Source organism: Megachile rotundata, chromosome 14 (assembly GCF_050947335.1).
Source record: "Megachile rotundata isolate GNS110a chromosome 14, iyMegRotu1, whole genome shotgun sequence".
Lineage (NCBI taxonomy): Eukaryota > Metazoa > Arthropoda > Insecta > Hymenoptera > Megachilidae > Megachile > Megachile rotundata.
Genome location: NC_134996.1, coordinates 9,992,753 through 10,013,248, shown reverse-complemented (window position 1 = coordinate 10,013,248; position 20,496 = coordinate 9,992,753). Strand labels below are relative to the sequence as shown.

General features: G+C 39.2%; 1 protein-coding gene across 4 annotated transcripts in view; it reads left to right on the top strand.

Annotated features, from left to right (window-relative positions):
* Positions 1–20,496, top strand: part of LOC100875619 (uncharacterized) — a 77,058-nt gene that overhangs the window by 52,393 nt on the left and 4,169 nt on the right. Inside the window, exons 2-7 of one of the 4 annotated variants that reach the window (XM_012285089.2) lie at positions 1,029–1,190; positions 1,272–1,449; positions 7,419–7,584; positions 10,774–10,914; positions 11,952–12,076; positions 13,707–19,775. In XM_012285089.2, the coding sequence (XP_012140479.2) occupies positions 1,104–1,190; positions 1,272–1,449; positions 7,419–7,584; positions 10,774–10,914; positions 11,952–12,076; positions 13,707–19,775 (6,766 nt within the window). In that variant the 5' untranslated portion in view covers positions 1,029–1,103. Of the gene's footprint in view, positions 1–1,028; positions 1,450–7,418; positions 7,585–10,773; positions 10,915–11,951; positions 12,077–13,706; positions 19,776–20,496 lie in introns of all 4 variants that reach the window. The other 3 variants (XM_076539699.1, XM_012285083.2, XM_012285096.2) reach the window with 3 other exon arrangements.

Sequence of the window (20,496 nt, the reverse complement as noted above, 5' to 3'; positions counted from 1 at the left end):
GGGAATTATGGGATTTAGGGATTTAAGGAGTTGGGAATTAAAGGATTTGGGGATTTAAGGAGTTGGAAATTAAAGAATTTGGGGGTTTAAGTAGTTGGAAATTTGAGGAGTTGGAAATTAAAGGGTTTGGGGATTTAAGAAGTTGAAAATTAAAGGGTTTAGGGATTTAAGGAGTTGGAAATTATAGAATATGGGGATTTAAAGAGCTGCGAATTTGAGGAGTTGGAAATTAAAGGGTTTGGGTATTTAAGAAGTTGGAAATTAAAGGATTTGGGGATTTAAGGAGTTGGAAATTGAAAAATATGTGGATTTAAAGAGTTACAAATTTGAGGAGTTGGAAATTAGAGGGTTTGGGTATTTAAGAAGTTAGAAATTATAGAATATGGGGATTTAAAAAGTTGGGAATTTGAGGAGTTGGAAATTAAAGGATTTGGGGATTTAAGAAGTTGGGAATTAAGGGGTTTGGGGATTTAAGGAGTTGGAAATTAAAGAATATGTGGATTTAAAGAGTTAGGAGTTTGAGGAGTTGAAAATTAAAGGGTTTGGGTATTTAAGAAGTTAGAAATTATAGAATATGGGGATTTAAAAAGTTGGGAATTTGAGGAGTTGGAAATTAAAGGATTTGCGGATTTAAGGAGTTAGGGTTTTAAAGGGTTGTTCATTAAAGGATTTGAGGATTTAAGGAATTGGAAATTAAAGAATATAGGGATTTAAAGATTTGGGGATTTAACGAGTTGGGAATTAAATAATTTGAGGATTTAAGGAATTGAAAATTAAAAGATTTGAGGGCTTGCAAAGTTAGAAATTTAGGTATCGAAAAACTTGTGTATTTTTAAATTTAAGGATTTGGGGATTTGTGACACAGGAAATTTAGAATATTGCAAACTTGAGAATTTGGGGATTTAAGGAATTGAAACCTTGAGAACTAGAAACCGACCAGTCTAAAAAACTCTCAAAAAACAACAAACCTCATAAACCAAAGATACTTCCTAAATATTAATCCTTGAAAATGATATTTAATGTTACAGAATCGAGACGCATGAGAGTCGATACCGGGTGAACGTTATCAGGTGAGGGCGCAGCAGCTTCCGGCGAGGCGAAAGATGGCGGCCGACGGTATGGATAATCCGGCGTTCATCGGCGAGGATGATTCTACGAACGAGACGAAGCAAGATGACAATCAGCAACAGGTAACCTTGGACCAGGATCGCAAGTCGATGACGGAGAGCATCCCTGTAGAAAATGGCCACCAACGATCGTTTGTGTCGCAGCAACACGTGGAAGGCGGAAGAACGAGTCCGGAACCTCATTATAGGACCGAGACGAAGATAGAACTACCAGAAAACAATGCGGATAGAACCGAAACAAAGATGAACGGTGTTCATGGAAACGGGAATAATAACGATGCGAGTTTTCTTAATAGCAGTGCGACTAGCGTGCAGAGTAATGGTGAGTACATTTCATTAATTTTATTATTCACAATTCATAACTTATACTTTATAATTTATAATTTATGAGTCATAATTCATAATTCATAATTTATGTTTTTGATATTTGGTTCATTTTTTATGATGACATTGGGAGAATGTTTGGTCCAATTGTTGGAAGAAGTTTGGTTAGTTGTTTGATTGATATGATTATGAGAATATGTGTATTTTGGTGTTTGACTGAAACAAGATAGCTTTGAAACAATTTGAAACAATTTGATTTTTAAAGAATTTGAAATAATTCAAATTTGAAATGGTTTGACATAGTTTGACAAGGTTTAGACCTTATGTAATTAATTACCTAATAGTATTACACAATGGCACTTGTGACATGTCAAGTTAAAGTTTGGAGATCGGTAAAAGTCAGTCATGATGGTTTGCTACTATTCGTAATACAAAATGGCTGACTATTGCAACATAATGGTGACTAATTTTGTTACATAAAAAAATGTAATACAGTTTGATGACATAAAAGTGTTACAAAATGGCACTTATGATATATCAATTTAAAGCTTGAGACTCAAAGAAAATGTCTACGTATGTATTTTAGTAATGTTCTTCATTCAAAATGGCGGACTGTCGATTTTAATATAACGATGACCAATTTTTAAGACGTACGAAGTTTGACATAGTTTGATGACATAAAAGTGTTGCAAAATGGCATTTATGATACATCAATTTAAAGCTTAAGAATCAAGGAAAATTACCACGTATATATTTCATTAATATTATTCATACAAAATGGCCGACTGTCGGAGTCTATCTAACACTGACCAATTTTTGAGACATAAGAAGGTTGCCATAGTTTCATGACATAAAAGTATTACAAAATGGCACTTATGATACATCAATTTAAAACTTGAGACTCAAGGAAAATTACCACGTATATATTTCAGCCATATTATTCATACAAAATGGCCAACTGTCGATGTCTACCTAACACTGACCAATTTTTAAGACATATAAAGTTTGACTTACAATTAGTTTGATGACATAAAACTTTCACAAAATGGCGCTTATGATACATCAATTTAAACCCTGAAGTTTCCTATATCTCATTACATAAAAGTTTCATACATATATTATTCTCAACACGAAATAATCGATGAACAATTGCAACAAGTAATATCTAAATTTTAACATAGTTAAATATATTTTAATGACATAAGACTGCAAAATAAAACTAAAAAACAGCAAATAACTATAAAACCTATTTAAGAAATTCCCTTTTATTTTCACTCAGTACCTCCAACATACTAACAAACTTCAAAGTATCAAAAAAATATTATTTTTAACTTTCCTCATCTTTTTCTTTAATATTAAAAACCTCCCTATTATTCATTACACACAAATATAAACAAATATGCACGATCACGATTATGTTTTACGCTCAACGGATTGCACGCGACCGTCTGATCGCGCAAAGAAGAAAAATGCAACAGGCGCGTTGCTTTTTTGTCGCGAAGAATTTTCTCTGCATTCGTCGGTGAAAGACTGTGGTCTACGCTTACGTAAACCACACCTTTTTTCGTTCTTTTACTCGTGAGCAGGGTCTCTGAAATGAGTTGCAAAATTGAAAAAGGAACTTGGTGTACCGGTGTTGTTCAACTGGATCTCCATCTTTGGTCCTCGTTACGGATTACCATAGTCATTATTTCGGACATTTGCAATTCTGCTTTTTATCTCGAATTGATTTGTCAAAGTTAATTAGAGGAGTGAGTTTGGAGGAAATGGGAGGAAGTTTAGGAAATTTATTGTGAATGTGATAGGAAGAGTCGTATGTTGCATATGACAAGGTGAGGTTATGTGAAGTTTTAGGGTTTGAGGTTAGGTGAAGTTTTAGGGTTTGAGGTTAGGTGAAGTTTTGAGGTTTGAAGTTATGTGAAGTTTTGAGATTTGAAGTTATGTGAAGTTTTGAAGTTTGATGAAAATTAGTTAGGCTAATTTTGAGAAATTATTAGCTGATTTTTGGAGGACCAATTGTTAGTATATTAACTCCTAAATTTCTAAATTTCCAAATACCTAAATTTACAAATTACTACAGCCCCAAATTACTAAATAAGCAAATTTCTATATTTACTAACTCTCAGATCCCCCAATTACCAAACCCCTAAATTAAAAAATTTCCAAATCCATAAATTTGCAAATCACTACATCCCCCAATACCTAAAGTTTCAAATTCCTAAATAAGCAAATTTCTATATTACTAACTCTGAGATCCCCCAATTACTAAACCCTTAAGTTTAAAAATTCCCAAATTCAAAAATTTCCAAATCCATAAATTTGCAAATTACTACATCCCCCAATACTTAAATTTTCAAATTCCAAAGTGAGCAAATTTCTATATTTACCAACTCTCAGATCCCCCAATTACCAAGCCCCTAAATTAAAAAATTTCCAAATCCCTAAATTTCCAAATCCACAGATCAGAGTACCAAATTTCCAAATTCCAAAATTTCCAAATACCTCCATTTCCAAATTCCCAGATTCCACACTAAATTAATACTACAATAAATTTGTCAAATATCTATTACAATATTTTTCAACCTACCATCACCCTAAATTATCTACAATATTAATATATTTGGAAGTAATTTTAAGCTTTTGATCACGTATTAAAAATGTTAAAGGACCGTCCATACAGATATTCCGCGCGTTTCACCGACCTCGAACGACTTTTTCTTGGCAAGTTCCAATGGTGGTGATGATGGTGGTGGTAGTAATTAACGATCGAAAGTTCGGCTCGTCTCGATCATATCTGGTAAAATCGTGCGATCGACGCAGATTTCAGCAACCCGTATTATTTCTCCCTGGTCTACCTTGCTTTCGAATTCTACGCACGTTCGAACATATTTCTTTGGTTCGCTCGAAACATAGAACTTTTATTATTCGATCTTTTATGGGACGCAATCATTTGTAGAACCTGTGTTCTTGCGTTTGGATTGTTTCGGAAGTATTTGAGGAAAAAAGTATTATGGCGAATTTACAAAATTGGGACATTAAAAAATTAGAACACATGTAATATTTTTATATAAAAATAACAATACAATAAATCAAGTCAATTTCGATAGAAATAAGAATGAGGTATATCAATTCAAGTTTGATAAAAATAAATATAAAATTAATTAAAATTGAGGAAAATAAAAATAAAATAAATCAAGTCAAGTTTGATAAAAATAAATATAAAATAAATTAATTAAAATTGAGGAAAATAGAAATAAAATAAATCAATTCAAGTTTGATAAAAATAAATATAAAATAAATCAATTAAAATTAAGTAAAAATAAAATCAATAGCATTTTATTTTTATTTATTCACCTTTGTTACCGTGATCCATATATGTATAAGTATCCAAATTATATAATTTTGTATAAATAGTTCCTTCACTACATTATCTAATCTTCACAGAAAAAATATATATTTAGAATTGAGATATGATCGATAGATTTGACCCGACTGACCACTTAACAATATCACATACATTTATCTATTTTTATGTACACAAAAAGATGATCTTGAGAGAAATAAACACTGAGAAGTGTACCCGTTTCTGGGTCAAAATTGACCCAGTCAATTTTCGTAAATAAATTGTTTTATATGGGAAGCTAGATAAATGATATTAATACAAAGATAAGTTACATAAAGGAACCGTTTATTTTTAAAGTAGTGTAAGTGCATTTGCATGAATATTTTATAATAGTTAAATTACCTAAAACAAATTTTTATAATCAAATTACATAATAATTAATCAGTAAAATTTCTGAATTGTCTTCATATAATTAACCTATATTTTTCATTGCATATGTGCTAACCTAGAGGTTAGGTTAGGTTAGCATAACCTAAAGATTAGGTTAGATTAGCATAACCTAAAGGTTAGGTTAGGTTAGCATAATTAATAAATTGATCGATCAGTAAAATTTCTGTATTGCCAGTTTTCATATAATAACCTATATTTTTCATTGCATATATGCTAACCTAGAGGTTAGGTTAGGTTAGCATAACCTAAAGATTAGGTTAGACTAGCATAACCTAAAGGTTAGGTTAGGTTAGCATAATTAATAAATTGATCAATCAGTAAAATTTCTGTATTGCCAGTCCTCATATAATTAACCTATACTTTTCCATTGCATATATGCTAACCTAAAAGTCAGGATAGATTATGCTAACCTAGAGGTTAGGTTAGGCTAACCTTTAATTTTCCCAAAATAAATGAAAATGTATTCACACCACTTTCAATAAACGATCGACATATAAATCAACCGACAACAAAGATAAATTATACATTTTCTTTTCCCTTTTTCTGTAATAAAAGAATAAATAAAAATTTCGCATACACGGTCGTCCAAAGTTCTGTTAAGTGCGTGTTTACGTAATTTTCAGGTGTGGAAATTATAGTATCGCGGCAAAGTATTTATTTACGGGGCGGAACCTCGCGTGCCGTAAAATCGATGTTAATAGGAGAAGAAGTTAGTTAATTGCGTGTTCACATGTGGATAGTTCAAAAGTCGATGTACTGTTATTGAGTAATATTCGCGGTTATATAGTTGAAGATTTTGCATTATATTACACGCGTGAAATTTAATTGTTACGTACCGTTAACGATGCTAATTGTAAACGAAAAGAACAACAAACGAGCGGGTAATTTAATGCTCTAATGAATGAATGTTAATATGCAGCTGCAATTTATGGGGTACAATGTCTCCGTTTAGGAAAAATAAGTTGAACGTTGGTTTTTTATCGAAAGCTAATTTTATTGTTATATTTTGTATTTGTACGTGGTTAAATTGATTCAATTTTTATTTGCGTTGATTGGGTTAATTTTATTTTTATTTTTAATCAATTTTAATTGACTTATTTTTGTTTGTGCTGAATTTTAATTAATTTATTTCAGAATCGGAAATCAGTAGATTTTCAATTCTTCTAGTACTAGCAAAATAATTGACCCATTAAACTTGTACTAACAAAGTAATTGACCTACGAAATTTGTACTAACAAAATAATTGAACAATGGAACTTGTACTAACAAAATAATTGACCAACTGTTCTAGTACTAACAAAATAATTGACTCATTAGAATTGTACTAACAAAATAATTGACCTACGAAACTTTTACTTACAAAACAACTGACCAATTGTTCTAGTACTAAAAAATAATTGGCTCATGAAATTTGTATCAACAAAATAATTGATCAATGAAACTTGTACCAACAAAATAATTCACCAATTATTCTAGCATTAACAAAATAATTGACCAATTAGAATTCTACAAAGAAAATAATTGACCTATGAAACTTGTACTTACAAAATAACTGACCAATTGTTCTAGTACTAACAAAATAATTGACCCATTAGAATTGTACTAACAAAATAATTGACCTATGAAACTTGTACTTACAAAATAACTGACCAATTGTTCCAATACTAATAAAATAATTGACCCATGAAATTTGTACTAACAAAATAATTGGCCAATTGTTCTAGGACTACCAAAATAATTGACCAATTGTTCTAATATTAACAAAATAATTGACCAATTGTTCCAGTACTAATAAAATAATTGACCCATGAAATTTGTGCTGACAAAATAATTGGCCAATTGTTCTAGTACTAACAAAATAATTGACCAATTGTTCTAGTATTAACAAAATAATTAACCCATTAAACTTGTACTAACAAAATAATTGCCCAATTAAACTTTTACTAACAAAATAATTTCCCAACTAACCTTGTACTAACAAAATAATTGCCCAATCAAACCAGTACTAACAAAATAATTTCCCAATTTAATTTTTTAACACACACTCTCCTTCTCTCATAAATAACCCACTTCAAAACCATAAACAAACAACTTATCATTAAAATCACCAGATCAAATACTTCACATCCTTATCAAAATATGTAGATAACAACTCTCTTGTTCTATTATTGCAGATACCGGAAAAAAAGAGCAAATTGAGGCAGTAAATTTGGAACTAGTCTCAATGAGGCCCTACGCAGGCAATAATCTTCAAACGAAGGGTCAAGAAGCTTGCGAAGTTCCAGCTGACCCCTACGAAGAATATTTCGTTCCAGTGAATGAACATCGAAAGTACATCAGGTAAAGAACACCTAAACATGTCTATTCTATTTTTATACTTCGTGTATGTTCGACTACTTCCTTGGCTGTTCGATATTGAATCACGTTGAACGAGGCCGGAAGAGGTAAAGTTAGGAGCTTGAAGAAACAAGCGGACGGTGGTGATTTTTTAAAGAGGGTAATGTGGTGCTGTTAGACTATATTTAGGGATAATAATTATTGAAATTTGGGGGTTTGCGAGATTGGAAATAGGGAAATTTGGGATTTGGGGAAATTGGGATACGGAGAATTTGGGATTTGGGGGATTTGGAATTTGGGGAATTTGGGATTTGGGGAATTTGGGATTTGGGGAATTTGGGATTTGGGGGATTTGGGATTTGGGGGATTTGGGATTTGGGGGATTTGGGATTTGGGGGATTTGGGATTTGGGGGATTTGGGATTTGGGGGATTTGGGATTTGGGGGATTTGGGATTTGGGGGATTTGGGATTTGGGGGATTTGGGATTTGGGGGATTTGGGATTTAGGGGATTTGGGATTTGGAGAATTTGGGATTTGGGGAATTTGGGATTTGCGGAATTTGGGATTTAGGGAATTTAGGATTTGGGGAATGTGGGATACGGGGAATTTGGGATTTGGGGGATTTGGGATTTGGGGGATTTGGGATTTGGGGGATTTGGGATTTGGGGGATTTGGGATTTGGGGGATTTGGGATTTGGGATTTGGGGGATTTGGGATTTGGGGGATTTGGGATTTGGGGAATTTGGGATTTGGGAAATGTGGGATTTGGGGAAAGTGGAATTTGGGGAATTTGGAATTTGGGGAAAGTGGAATTTGAGGAATTTGGAATTTGGGAAAAGTGGAATTTGGGGAAAGTGGAATTTGAGGAATTTGGAATTTGAGAAAAGTGGAATTTGGGGAAAGTGGAATTTGAGGAATTTGGAATTTGGGGAAAGTGGAATTTGGGGAAAGTGGAATTTGGGGAAAATGGAATTTGGGGAAAGTGGAATTTGGGGAAAGTGGAATTTGGGGAAAGTGGAATTTGGGAAAAGTGGAATTTGGGAAATTTGGAATTTGGAATTTGGAATTTGGGGAATTTCGAATTTGGAGAAAGTGGAATTTGGGGAAAATGAAATTTGGAGAAAGTGGAATTTGGGGAAAATGAAATTTGGGGAATTTGGAATTTAGAGAATTTGGAAATGTAAAAATAAATTTAGAAAATCTGAAACTCATAAAATTAATGATCCAAAAAATTAAATTTCGACATCATACTAAACTGATTTCATCAAAATGAACATCAACATCAGATTCATGAATTATTCAAACAATTTCGTTCTCATAAACGAAAATGATGAACCGTTCTGTTGATTTCACTAAACTGGACACTGCTTCGTAAATTCGCAATCTCGTTCCATTAATTTCAATATTTACTCGTTTTATTTACCATTCTCTGTTTCTTTGCTTCGATCTTCGCAAATGCTAATATATTCCTAGATCCTTCACATTTTTGCAATATGGAAATTTTATGGTAAAACGGCTAATTCCATTTCTTATAACAATTCCTGCATTCTGACAGTAAATAATTATACTTCTTTTTTAAATCTACCGCCATTTTGAACTATTCTCTACTGGAATTCTATTCAATCATTTTATTTTATTGTTTAACAAAAATACAAATATTAACAAAATTCATTGTTACTATTATTTTTATTAGAAATGTTTATATGTGATGATTTACTTAATTTATTTATTATTTAAAGCTTATGAAAACTTGTACTGCAAACCTTTTACTTATAAATTAATTAACTTAATAATTAATTTAGTTCAATTTTTTAGGCAATTTTGATATGATAAACTGTGATAAATAATAATAAAAATAATACCAAATACTGAAATTATCAAAAATGTTCAAAATTAATCGTCTACCTATAATCAACCATCTACCTCTAAAATTTGTTACACATTTATTGTCTTTTCCTATAATATTTAATAAATTGCAACAATCTTCTAATAATAATTTAAATTGTTTCAAATGTTTAAATCAACTTTTTATAACAATTAAAATTAAGCAATGTTTTCTGTATCTCCCTGCATCATCAAAAGTAAAATTAATGCGAGCACAAAATCATATCAAGATGGCGTCGAAACGAACGCGTGTCAATCAGATGATGTCTCCAGTTAATATGGAACGAGCACGTCCGAGAAACTTGATATTGGACGGTTCGTATCGAATTGAAAAACGATCCAGATCGCGTCGATCGTGTACAGACGTGGGAAATGCAAATGTATGAACTAAAAGAAAAAAAAAATTGCGGATACTGGCGGAACGAACGAAGGTCCTCGGATATTGCGGGTTACATTCACCGTTGGAAGAACTTGCGAAACGAATGTGTCACAATATTTCATAGGAAAATACGGGAATGACCGTCTATTGCAAAAATGATCGTCCTTCGTCGTGTTTTGATCGAACATAACGCTATATATTTCGAGATTCTCTTTAATACGTTTTCGACACTTTGACTGCCACTTAAATGACCGTCCTTTAAGTGGACGCTTATCTAATTCAAAATTAAATTAAATTTATTATAATCTTGGTATTATGACTTTTTATTTACTTGTAATTGTTGTTGATAAAGGTAATAAAATATTGCAAGGATGTTTATTGAAATTTGTAAAAATTAATAAATGTAAAAATAATAATAGTTAGAATTCAATTTAAATTGAATTAAAGTTGTATGGCAGTCAGTGTGTTATTTTAGTTTGCAAGATAGTGTCGTAGTTCACTTTCTCGCTTGCTTCTCGTTCGATAGACATCGAGGTTGAGGTATTTCGAGAATTGAAATATATAGAAACTAGTCTGAGACCTTCGCTAGGAGCAAAGCTACCTCCTCTAAAAATCCCCAGATTCTCTCCAATGCAATGTACATATGTACATAAAATTACAGAAGAATAATTCTCTAAACCAAACGTACCATAACCTTTTCAACATCTCCCAAAAAGACAGAAAGAACCCCCATAAATCCCCGTCACATAAATGAATCCTAAAGACAAATTCCGCCAAAAGTTAGGAACTAGAGCAACCTCCGCGCGAAGGGCGATAGAGTGGAATTAGAGCTTGATCGCCGCAAATACACAAAGATCACACACAAAACACGTACACAGGCCAGCTGAGTAGAAAGTTAGACGGTGTTTTTTGTTGTCACGATACCTAGCAGGGGTCCCGAGGCCGAGGTTGAAACAACCGTGGCTGGAGTACGTTTTGATTTGGGCCCCGGCGTTGGCCGCGAGGGACTCAGCCTGAGAGACCCTGCTGCCGGACTGGTCGACTATTCCCACTGGCTGACAGCCCTCAGGTACTTCAAGGATGCTTACGAGGATGAGGAACAAGGGAGCAATGAAAATGGTGGATGCGCACGATCGCGAACTAACCCTGCTTACACCCCTGCTACTCCCACCATTCTGTCGACATTGGCGGATGTTCACTAATTTCGTTCTCAATGAAATATGTCGTTCAAAGTACCATGATGTGAACAAAATGATAGACTTAACCTTTGAGATGTTCTAAACCTAAATGTAGACCTAAGATGTAAACCTAAATGTGGACCTGAGATGTAAATCTAAGAGGTAAACCTAAGAGGTAAACCTAAGGTTCACCATTTCTATAATTACGTCCATAGTCTCACAATTGCACCCCACATTCAGGATCCCTAACCACCAGAACAACCTTAGTTATTCTCCCAAGTGACCTAAAAAGAAAAGAGACTCGAAACGTCCTACTTTTTACAATTTTTTCGAGACGTAATATTACCACATTAGGTTTGAGCTTCCAAACGACACATTTCAACGAGAACGAAATTCACAAGCATTCGAGAGTTCAATGTCTGATCCTTCCCAAAGATGGAATGCAATTCACTGATCCTAGCGATTGCACCGTGACGACGTAGAGAAGGCTAGTCCAGCTGGAAGTTTATGTTTTTTTTTCTTGCAAAGGATACTCAGAACGCTTGAAGGTTCGCACAATCCCGTAGTCGCTAAATCAGCATCAGTCACCGAATCATCTTAACACCTGTGTATAAAAGAAACACTAGAGACTCCCTACACACGGACACAATCACATTCTTCATGGAACACACGGTTCCTTCGTCCAGAACAGACTTGAACGTTTCGAACGAGAGCAGGGTAGAATAAGCGACACGAAGCTGAACGAAATAATTAGATGTGAGAGATAGAACATTGGTGTCTGTTCGTTTAGGGAAGCTTCTAATACTGGTCGCTGAAGAAGGACAAGCACAGTGCTGTACAAATTACGCTTAATATGGGGTCTAGGATGAGGGTGAAGCGATGTGGAGGATGATGATCGTTCTTAATTCGCGGTGACATTGTGTTTCAGGGGCGAGAAGCTGTATGTCACGAAGGATAAGAGATCTAGGAGCTCGTATTGGAGACGGATGGCGTGCTGGGGATGCGGATTGCTGGTACTACTGGTCGCCATTATCCTTGCGACTTTGGCTGCAAGTAAGGAACTTTTGGATTTTATTCTGGTTGCGGAGGGAACTGTAGCAAAAACCACTAAACTTCATATTTCTAACGTGGGGAACTCTTGAAGTTCTTAAAGTCTTTAAAGTACCAATGTCCTTCACATCTAAGGTCCTTCATATCCAAAGTCTTTCACATCCAAAGTCCTTTACATCCAAAGTCTTTTAGTCCTGAAGTCCACATCTTGCAATGTTCCTAACTCAACCAGAGTCTAACACTCTCAATGGCCAATACTCTAAAGCTTCCAAACTTTTGAAGTCCACATCTTGCAATATTCCTAACTCAGCCAGAGTCTAATACTTCCCATGTCTAAAACTTTCAAGCTTCCAAACTTTTGAAGTCCACATCTTGCAATATTCCTAACTCAACCAGAGTGTAACACTCCCAATGGCCAAAACTTTCAAGCTTCCAAACTTTCGAAGTCCACATCTTGCAATGTTCCTAACTCAACCAGAGTCTAACACTCCCAATGGCCAAAACTTTCAAGCTTCCAAACTTTTGAAGTCCACATCTTGCAATGTTCCTAACTCAACCAGAGTCTAACACTCCCAATGGGCAAAACTTTCAAGCTTCCAAACTTTTGAAGTCCACATCTCCCAATGTTCTTAACTCCAGAGTCTAACACTCTCAAAGTCCCACGCTCCCAAAGTCCGAAACTTTCAAGGTACCAAACTGTCCATATCCACATCTCCCAAAGACCCTAACTGTCCTAGAGTCTAACACTCTCAAAGTCCCAAACTCCTAAAGTCCAAAACTCTCAAGGTTCCAAATTCTTCAAATCCACATCTCCCAAAGTACCTAACTCCCCTAGAGTTTAACACTCTCAAAGTCCCAAACTTTCAAAGTCCAAAACTCTTAAGCTTCCAAACTTTCGAAGTCCACATCTTCCAAAGTCCCTAACTCCCAGAGTCTAATACTCTCTAAGTTCTACTCTCCCAAAGTCCAAAACTCTCAAGCTTCCAAACTCTCAAAGTCCAAAACTCCTAAAGTCCCTAACTTCCTGAGCCTAACACTCTCGAAATTCCAAACTCCCAAAGTCCCAAGCTTCCAAAGTCCCAAACTCCCAAGGTTCCAAACTTCCAAAGTTCCAAACTCCCAAAGTCCCAAACTCCCAAAGTCTCAAACTCCCAAAATCCCAAAATCCCAAACTTGCAAAGTCCCAAACTCCCAAAGTCCTAAACTCCCAAAGTCCCAAACTCCCAAAGTCCCAAACTCCCAAAGTCCCAAACTCCCAAAGTCCAAAACTCCCAAAGTCCCAAACTCCCAAAGTCCAAAACTTGCAAAGTCTCAAACTCCCAAAGTCCCAAACTCCAAAGTCCCAAACTTCCAAAGTCCCAAACTCCCAAAATCCCAAACTCTCAAAGTCCCAAACTCCCAAAATCCCAAACTCCCAACGTCCCCCACTTCCAAAGCCCCCAACTCTCAAAATCCAAAACTCCCAAAGTCCCTACCTTGTAACCTCCCCAAATCCCAAGATCCAACACTCCCAATCTCCCTAACTACCATAATCCAAACCCAAAACCCCAAACTCGCAATCCTGCCACCCACATCATCAATCTCCCTCTCCAAAGTCAAACAAGCATAACCTCAACGACTTCTTCTATTACAGCCGGGGTAATCTTGACCCAAGAAGCATCAGAGCCACTAGAGAATCTGGAGCAGACGAAATCCCGGCAGTTCGGCGACGTACGAACGGCAGGAAGTCAAGAGTACGTGAAGGACCCACCCCCGAGTCCTCCGCCCGCCACATCGAGTTTCCCTCCCTGGCCGACAACCGATGAGACCATGTACAACTTCTTCGTTCCGAACGCGTTGGATGGAGTGTTGATGTTGGACGAGTTCCCCTGGGACCCTGAATTAAGAAGTAACACGTCGAGAGTGTATAGAGAGGTCAGCATGGAGCTGGAGAAGCACCTTAGGGACATGTTGCAGCCCGCGAGCAACGAGACGATGATTAAGGTGTACCGTATAATGGAGGACGGCGAGGTGGGATTCAGAATAAATTACCCGCCACGGTCAGTGCCGAAGGAGACGCAGCAGGCGTTCGAAGAGACGTTGCAGAAGACTGGGAACATGCTCGGACAGTATCACCTAAGCAAACTCGAAGTGAAGAACCTTTGGGACGAGTGTCAGACGGGGCGGTTGGAATGTGCCGAAAATTGCAGATACAATTACACTTCAGGTACGTTTGGTTGCTACTGTGCACCTGGGAAGATGCTGGATACCAATGGAAAGAGCTGCATCGAGGAGAATGATTTAAGCAACGTCGAAATGGAGGATGAAACTGCGGAAGTTCACACGGAGGTGGTGCAGGATGTGGTTCAGCCCAGAAGCAGGGGACACGCGGCGCACGAACCTTGGCCAGACTGGGATCACAATACTGAAAAGATACATTACGACAGTGCGCATCCACATGCAGATGATGGATTCACGGAACCAAAAACACATGTGGATCATGATCATGGGGTCGGAGATGACCCGGCTCACTGGATGCACGATCATTCGAGTCATTATACCGTTGAACCGAAGGCGGAACCTACGGCGGAACCAGAACACTCGGCTGGGGAGCTGTCTGGTGAACTGGAATCTACTGGGGCAGAACCTGACAATGAACCGAAAACTGTAGCTGAACCGGAACCTGCTGCGGAGCCTGCTAGTGAACCGGAACCTGCTGCGGAGCCTGCTAGTGAACCAGAACCTTCGGCTGAACCAGAACCTGTTGGAGTAGAACACTCTAGTGAACCTTCTGCTGAACCAGAACCCTCTGCTGAACCAGAACCACCTGTTGGGGCAGAACACTCTAGTGAACCAGAACCTTCTGCTGAACCAGAACCATCTGTTGGAGTAGAACACTCTAGTGAACCAGAACCACCTGTTGCAGTAGAACATTCCAGTGAACCAGAACCACCTGTTGCAGTAGAACATTCCAGTGAACCAGAGCCACCTGTTGGTGTAGAACATTCCAGTGAACCCTCCAGTGAGCCACAACCTTCTGCTGAACCAGAACCACCTGTTGGTATAGAACATTCCAGTGAACCTTCCAGTGAGCCACAACCTTCTGCTGAACCAGAACCTGCTGGAATAGAGCCCTCCAGTGAGCCTAAACCTTCTGAATCAGAGCCCTCTGCTGAACCACAGCCTTCTGTTGAGCCATCAGCTGAGCCAGAGCCTCCTGTTGTAATAGAACACTCTAACGAGCCTAAGTCAGAACCTCCCACTGAACCAGAACCCTCTGCAGAACCAGAACCTTCTGCAGACCCAGAGTCTGTTGGAGTAGAATCCTCTAATGGACTTCCTGTTGGAGTGGAGTCATCTAATGAGCCAAAATCAGAACCATCTGCAGAACCAGAGCCTTCTGCTGAACCTGAACCCTCTGCAGAGCCAGAGCCTTCTGCTGAACCAGAACCCTCTGCTACGCCAGAGCCTTCTGCTGAACCCGAGCCAGCTGCAGAACCTGAACCTTCTGCTGCACCAGAACCCTCAGCAGAACCTGAACCTTCTGCTGCACCAGAACCCTCAGCAGAACCTGAACCTTCTGCTGCACCAGAACCCTCAGCAGAACCTGAACCTTCTGCTGCACCAGAACCCTCAGCAGAACCTGAACCTTCTGCTGCGCCAGAACCTTCAGCTGAACCCCCTGCAGAATCCGTTGAACCCTCAACCGAACCAAAGCCTTCTGAAGCAGAGTCTTCCACTGAACCAAAGCATTCTACTGAAGCAACTCCCTCTCCAGAACCCGAACCTTCTGTTGAACTAGAAGTCTCCCCAGAACTAAGACCCGTAACTGATACACATTCGTCTGTAGAACCTAAAACAAGTACTGAGCCCGTTGCTGAGCCTGAACCTACGAGTGAACCCTCCAGTGAACCTAAGCCTGCACAACCTGTTGAAGAACCATTAGCTGAACCTAAAGCTTTAGACGAAAAGGAATCTTCAACTGAACCGATGCCGGCAGAACCCAAACCGGAACCCAAACCTGAGACTGAGTCTGTCGCTGAACCTACGCCTTCAAATGAAGTGGGATCTTCGACGAAATCGACAATGACTGATTCTGAAGAACTTCCTAGCACTACTATTAAGCCTGAGGCTCCAGGTGAGGTAGAATCTTCTACTGAACAGGAATTAATTGTACCTCCTGTAGAATCTGGACCTTCTGCTGAAGCAAAGCCTCAAAATGAAGTGGCACACGATGCGGAGCACTCTACTGAATCACGAGATATTATGGAGCCTAAAACAACTGAACAGATGCCTTCTGGTGAACCTATGACCACGAACAAGGTGTCCGTTGAATCAGCTACGGAATTACCTGCCACAGAATCACCTGATCTGATGAAGGCACCTGAGTCCTCGACTGTGAGGTCTGAATCTGACAGCACGAATACGCTTATACCTAATGTTCCAAGCATGGAAGCAGACTCTACAACACCAATGATGTCCATAGAAACAACACTGCCAAATGTTGAAAAGCCTGCAGATGAAGTGGCAAACAACGACGCACCCTTGCCCGTGATTCCTCTGGTAACAGAAGAGCACATGTCAGATCACTCGAAGACGACTGCTGCACCTCCAGCAGAGACAACGATGATGAACAACGAAGAGATGACAACCTCAAAAGAAGAGACGCCAAAACAGGTCACTGAGGCTAACGTACAAAGAGACGAAGAGTATACAACGATCAGTTTGAATAACGAGTCAGAATCAAACTCGGTAGCTTCCAGTAGCCAACCTGTTATGCCCGAGGTAGAATCAACCACAAGTTCTGATACCACCTTAGAAAATACAACAGAGATTAATTCCGTCTCGGAAGCTGGTAACACGGAAACTATGTCGCGAGATTTGGGTCAGGTGTTACCCGAAATGAACGAAACGAACGTCATCGATCACATGCCGACGACACTCTTCCCTAACTTGCCAAAGAACTTCAGCCACAACATCGAGCCTCTGATTGAGCCCATTAAAAACGACACAGAGGAGCACATCATGATCATACCGGTAGAACACACCGAAGTCCAGGATCCACATTCCATCATTCCTGAATTAATTCCGGAAAGCATTCAGCCTACCAACTCATCCACGTGGGTATCTGAAAGCACCACTGCCGAGAACAAGGTTCCATCCTCCACGGAGAAGATCGACGCAGTTCTGAACCACTCCACGATCCACCCTGAAGAGAACATCGTCTCCGGTGATCCAGGTTACGCTGTGCGTTACGAGGAAAACCTGGACCACTCGACTAATCATCCTTTGCACCCTGCAATATTCCCTGAGAACACGGTGGAGCACGTTACTGAGAAGTCCGAAGTAGCTTATGATAAACATGTCGATGACATGTCACCGTTCCTGCCGGACGTTCAGAGAGAGAAGGAGGTGAAGAAGGCACCCAGGCTGGACAAGGACGAGCAGGATGTTCCTAACCCCTTCGAAGGACACGTGGAAGACGTGGTCACTTACAAGCCTTTGATAGAACCCGAAAAGACGAACGAGACTGAACCTAAGGACTCTTTGAACGATGTTCATCCGGAGATTCACTTTATTGAAACACCTGGTCAGGATGTGAACAAGGATGAGAAGGAGGTGAAGGATGTGGACAAGGAGGTGAAGGATGTGAACAAGGATGTGAAGGATGTGGACAAGGAGGTGAAGGATGTAGGGAATGAAGTGGGTCGTGGATTCAAAGGAGACGATTTGAACGTCCTCGAAATGAACGACACCGAGTCGGGAATACAAAATGGACTGCATACGTATGACGTCAAAGATGACCAAACGATGAAGAGTGAAGGGTCTGATTTCGAGGAGGACGAGGAAGCTTTAAAGGTGGTGCCACTAGAGGAAGAAATGAAAGATAAGGACAGAACAGTGAAATACACTGTGGATAATTCTGAAGTGACAGAGTCTAGCAAACCTACAGAAGCTGAAGAAGCCATGAACGCAACTACTTCCGAGAAACCTGAAGAGAACGCCGTGGAGGATCAGTACAACGACATAAACGACGACACTCTCTCTAAGTACCAACCTGACAAGCTTCACAAGAAGCTCAAAGACGAGTCCAATAAGCTGGTCATTCTGGATTCCGTAGAAGAGAAGTTGAAAGTGGATGATAAGAAGGCGAACGACAGCGAAGTTACCACACCTGGAAGTGTTGATAAGCATGAAGACGCCAGACTGACTACCGAGATCCCAGAGATGCCCATAGAGATACAGCAAGACATGTCCACGACGGAGAAGATCGAAAGCACAACCGTTGAAGACAGAAAGGAGAACGATTCGGACCACCATGAGATCACAACAGTTCAGGTGCCTACTACTCAGACTCTTTCGATGGAGAAGACCACTGCTCAGGTGCCGATACTCCCTGAAGAGCTGAGGACCACCGAGAGCGATTCTTTGACCACCTCGTCCATGAGACCTGAAACGAACATGACTGTGGATGAAGAGAATTCCTCAGCAAACCAAACTGTGGAACATGTAGACGTTCAGAACAATCAGACGGAGAACTTGAGAACTGTACATGTTGCTGAGGTTAGTGATATAGGAAAAATGAACACGAGCGAGACCACACCATCGACACCTAATGAAGAGAACATGAAGAGTATCGCGGAAACTATAATGGCGGAGGCAGCTACCACGGTGATGACGCATAGACAAGGCTTAGACGGCACCACCGAGGATGTCAGGCCAGTCACTGAAATACTGGAAGACGACACCCAGCCTGTGAGCTTCGATTTCAGGACGCACCTCATCACAACAACACCTAGGATCCTGCTAACTGACCTGGACGTAGGAGATCTATCCGAAGAGGACTTAAGAGTGATCCCACTGGAGAAAACGTTGGACCTAAAAAAGAAGTCGACGGACAAGAAAGTTGTTGATAAATACAAGTACAAGAAGGAGAAGGAGCTGAATCTTGAAGAAGAAGAGAACGTGCTGACAGAAGTCCCAGTCTTCTCCACAGAAACGCCGACTCAAGATGTCCCCGAAGTCAAACCAGTGGAAGAAGACTCCGTACCGAAGCTGAAGATCACGGAGACCACGTTCAACCGAACGGAGGACGCTGAGAAAGGCAGCACCAAGAGGTACCCCAGCTTCATACCGGTTTCGGAAGAAATCATAGAGCCGGAACCCGTGACAGAACCCTTCGGAGTTATCCGGAATTTCTATTTTCATCGACAAAGCGACTTCACGACAGAGAACCCGATGGTCAGTGACGAAGGACATACAACGATGGAAGTCAGTGTGGACAACGTAACGGATCAAACTTCTACAATCGAATCAGAATCTTTTCAAGGTGTGAATCGAATGATGAAGGATGAAGCTGATGCATCCTCGCAGGCTAGACCGGAAACGAGTCACATAGACGTGTCTTTTCTGAATGTTCCTCAGAACGTTGTTTTCTCTAAGTGCACAGCTGGCCAGTTCCAGTGTATTAATGGTACCTCTAGGGACGGTGCTTATTGCGTGCCTCTGTCGGCTAAATGTGACTCTGAGAACGATTGTTCTGATGGCTCGGATGAACTGAATTGCAAGGAGGAAGGATGTCCTGAGAATTTCCAGTGCAACAGCGGTCAGTGTCTGAAGAGGGATTTGGTGTGTAATAGGATCGTCGATTGCGATGATGGCAGTGATGAGAAGAATTGTGAGGAATGGAAGTGCCAGTTTGATGAGTTCAGATGTCCTAGCGGTAAGTTGTGGATTGTAGGTTCTTCAAACTCTCACTTTTCCAAATTTCTGAATTGATAAAGAATTTCTTTAGGGTCTAATTTTTGGGTTCGCATATCGTAGAATCACTAATTCCTAGGTTCCTTAGACTCTAACTCCTCTGATACCTAGATTCTTCAATCTTTAAAACTGCTAAAAGCTGTATTCACAAGTTTTTAGAACCCCAATTGCTAGACTACATAATCTCTCAAAAATGCAATCCCTATATTCCCAAATTTCTATGCTCCCTATTCTCTGAAACTTTCAATCTCTATATCCCCAAATCCAAGATTCCCCAATTCCTAAATCCCCTAATTTCGAGATCCTTCAATCCCCAAATCCTCCAAATTCAAAATCCCTCAATTTCTACATCCTCCAATCCCCAAATCCCCCAAATTCCCAAACCCCCAATTCCTAAATTCCCTAATTTCCACATCCTTCAATCCCCAAAAACTCCAATTCTTAAATTCCCTAATTTCCACATCCTCCAAACTCCAAATCTCCCAAATCCTAAATCCCTAATTTCTACATCCTCCAATCCCCAAATCCCCCAAATCATAAATCCCTAATTTCTGCATCTTCCAATCCCCAAATCCCCCAAATTCCCAAACCCCCAATTCCTAAATTCCCTAATTTCCACATCCTCCAAACTCCAAATCTCCCAAATCCTAAATCCCTAATTTCTACATCCTCCAATCCCCAAA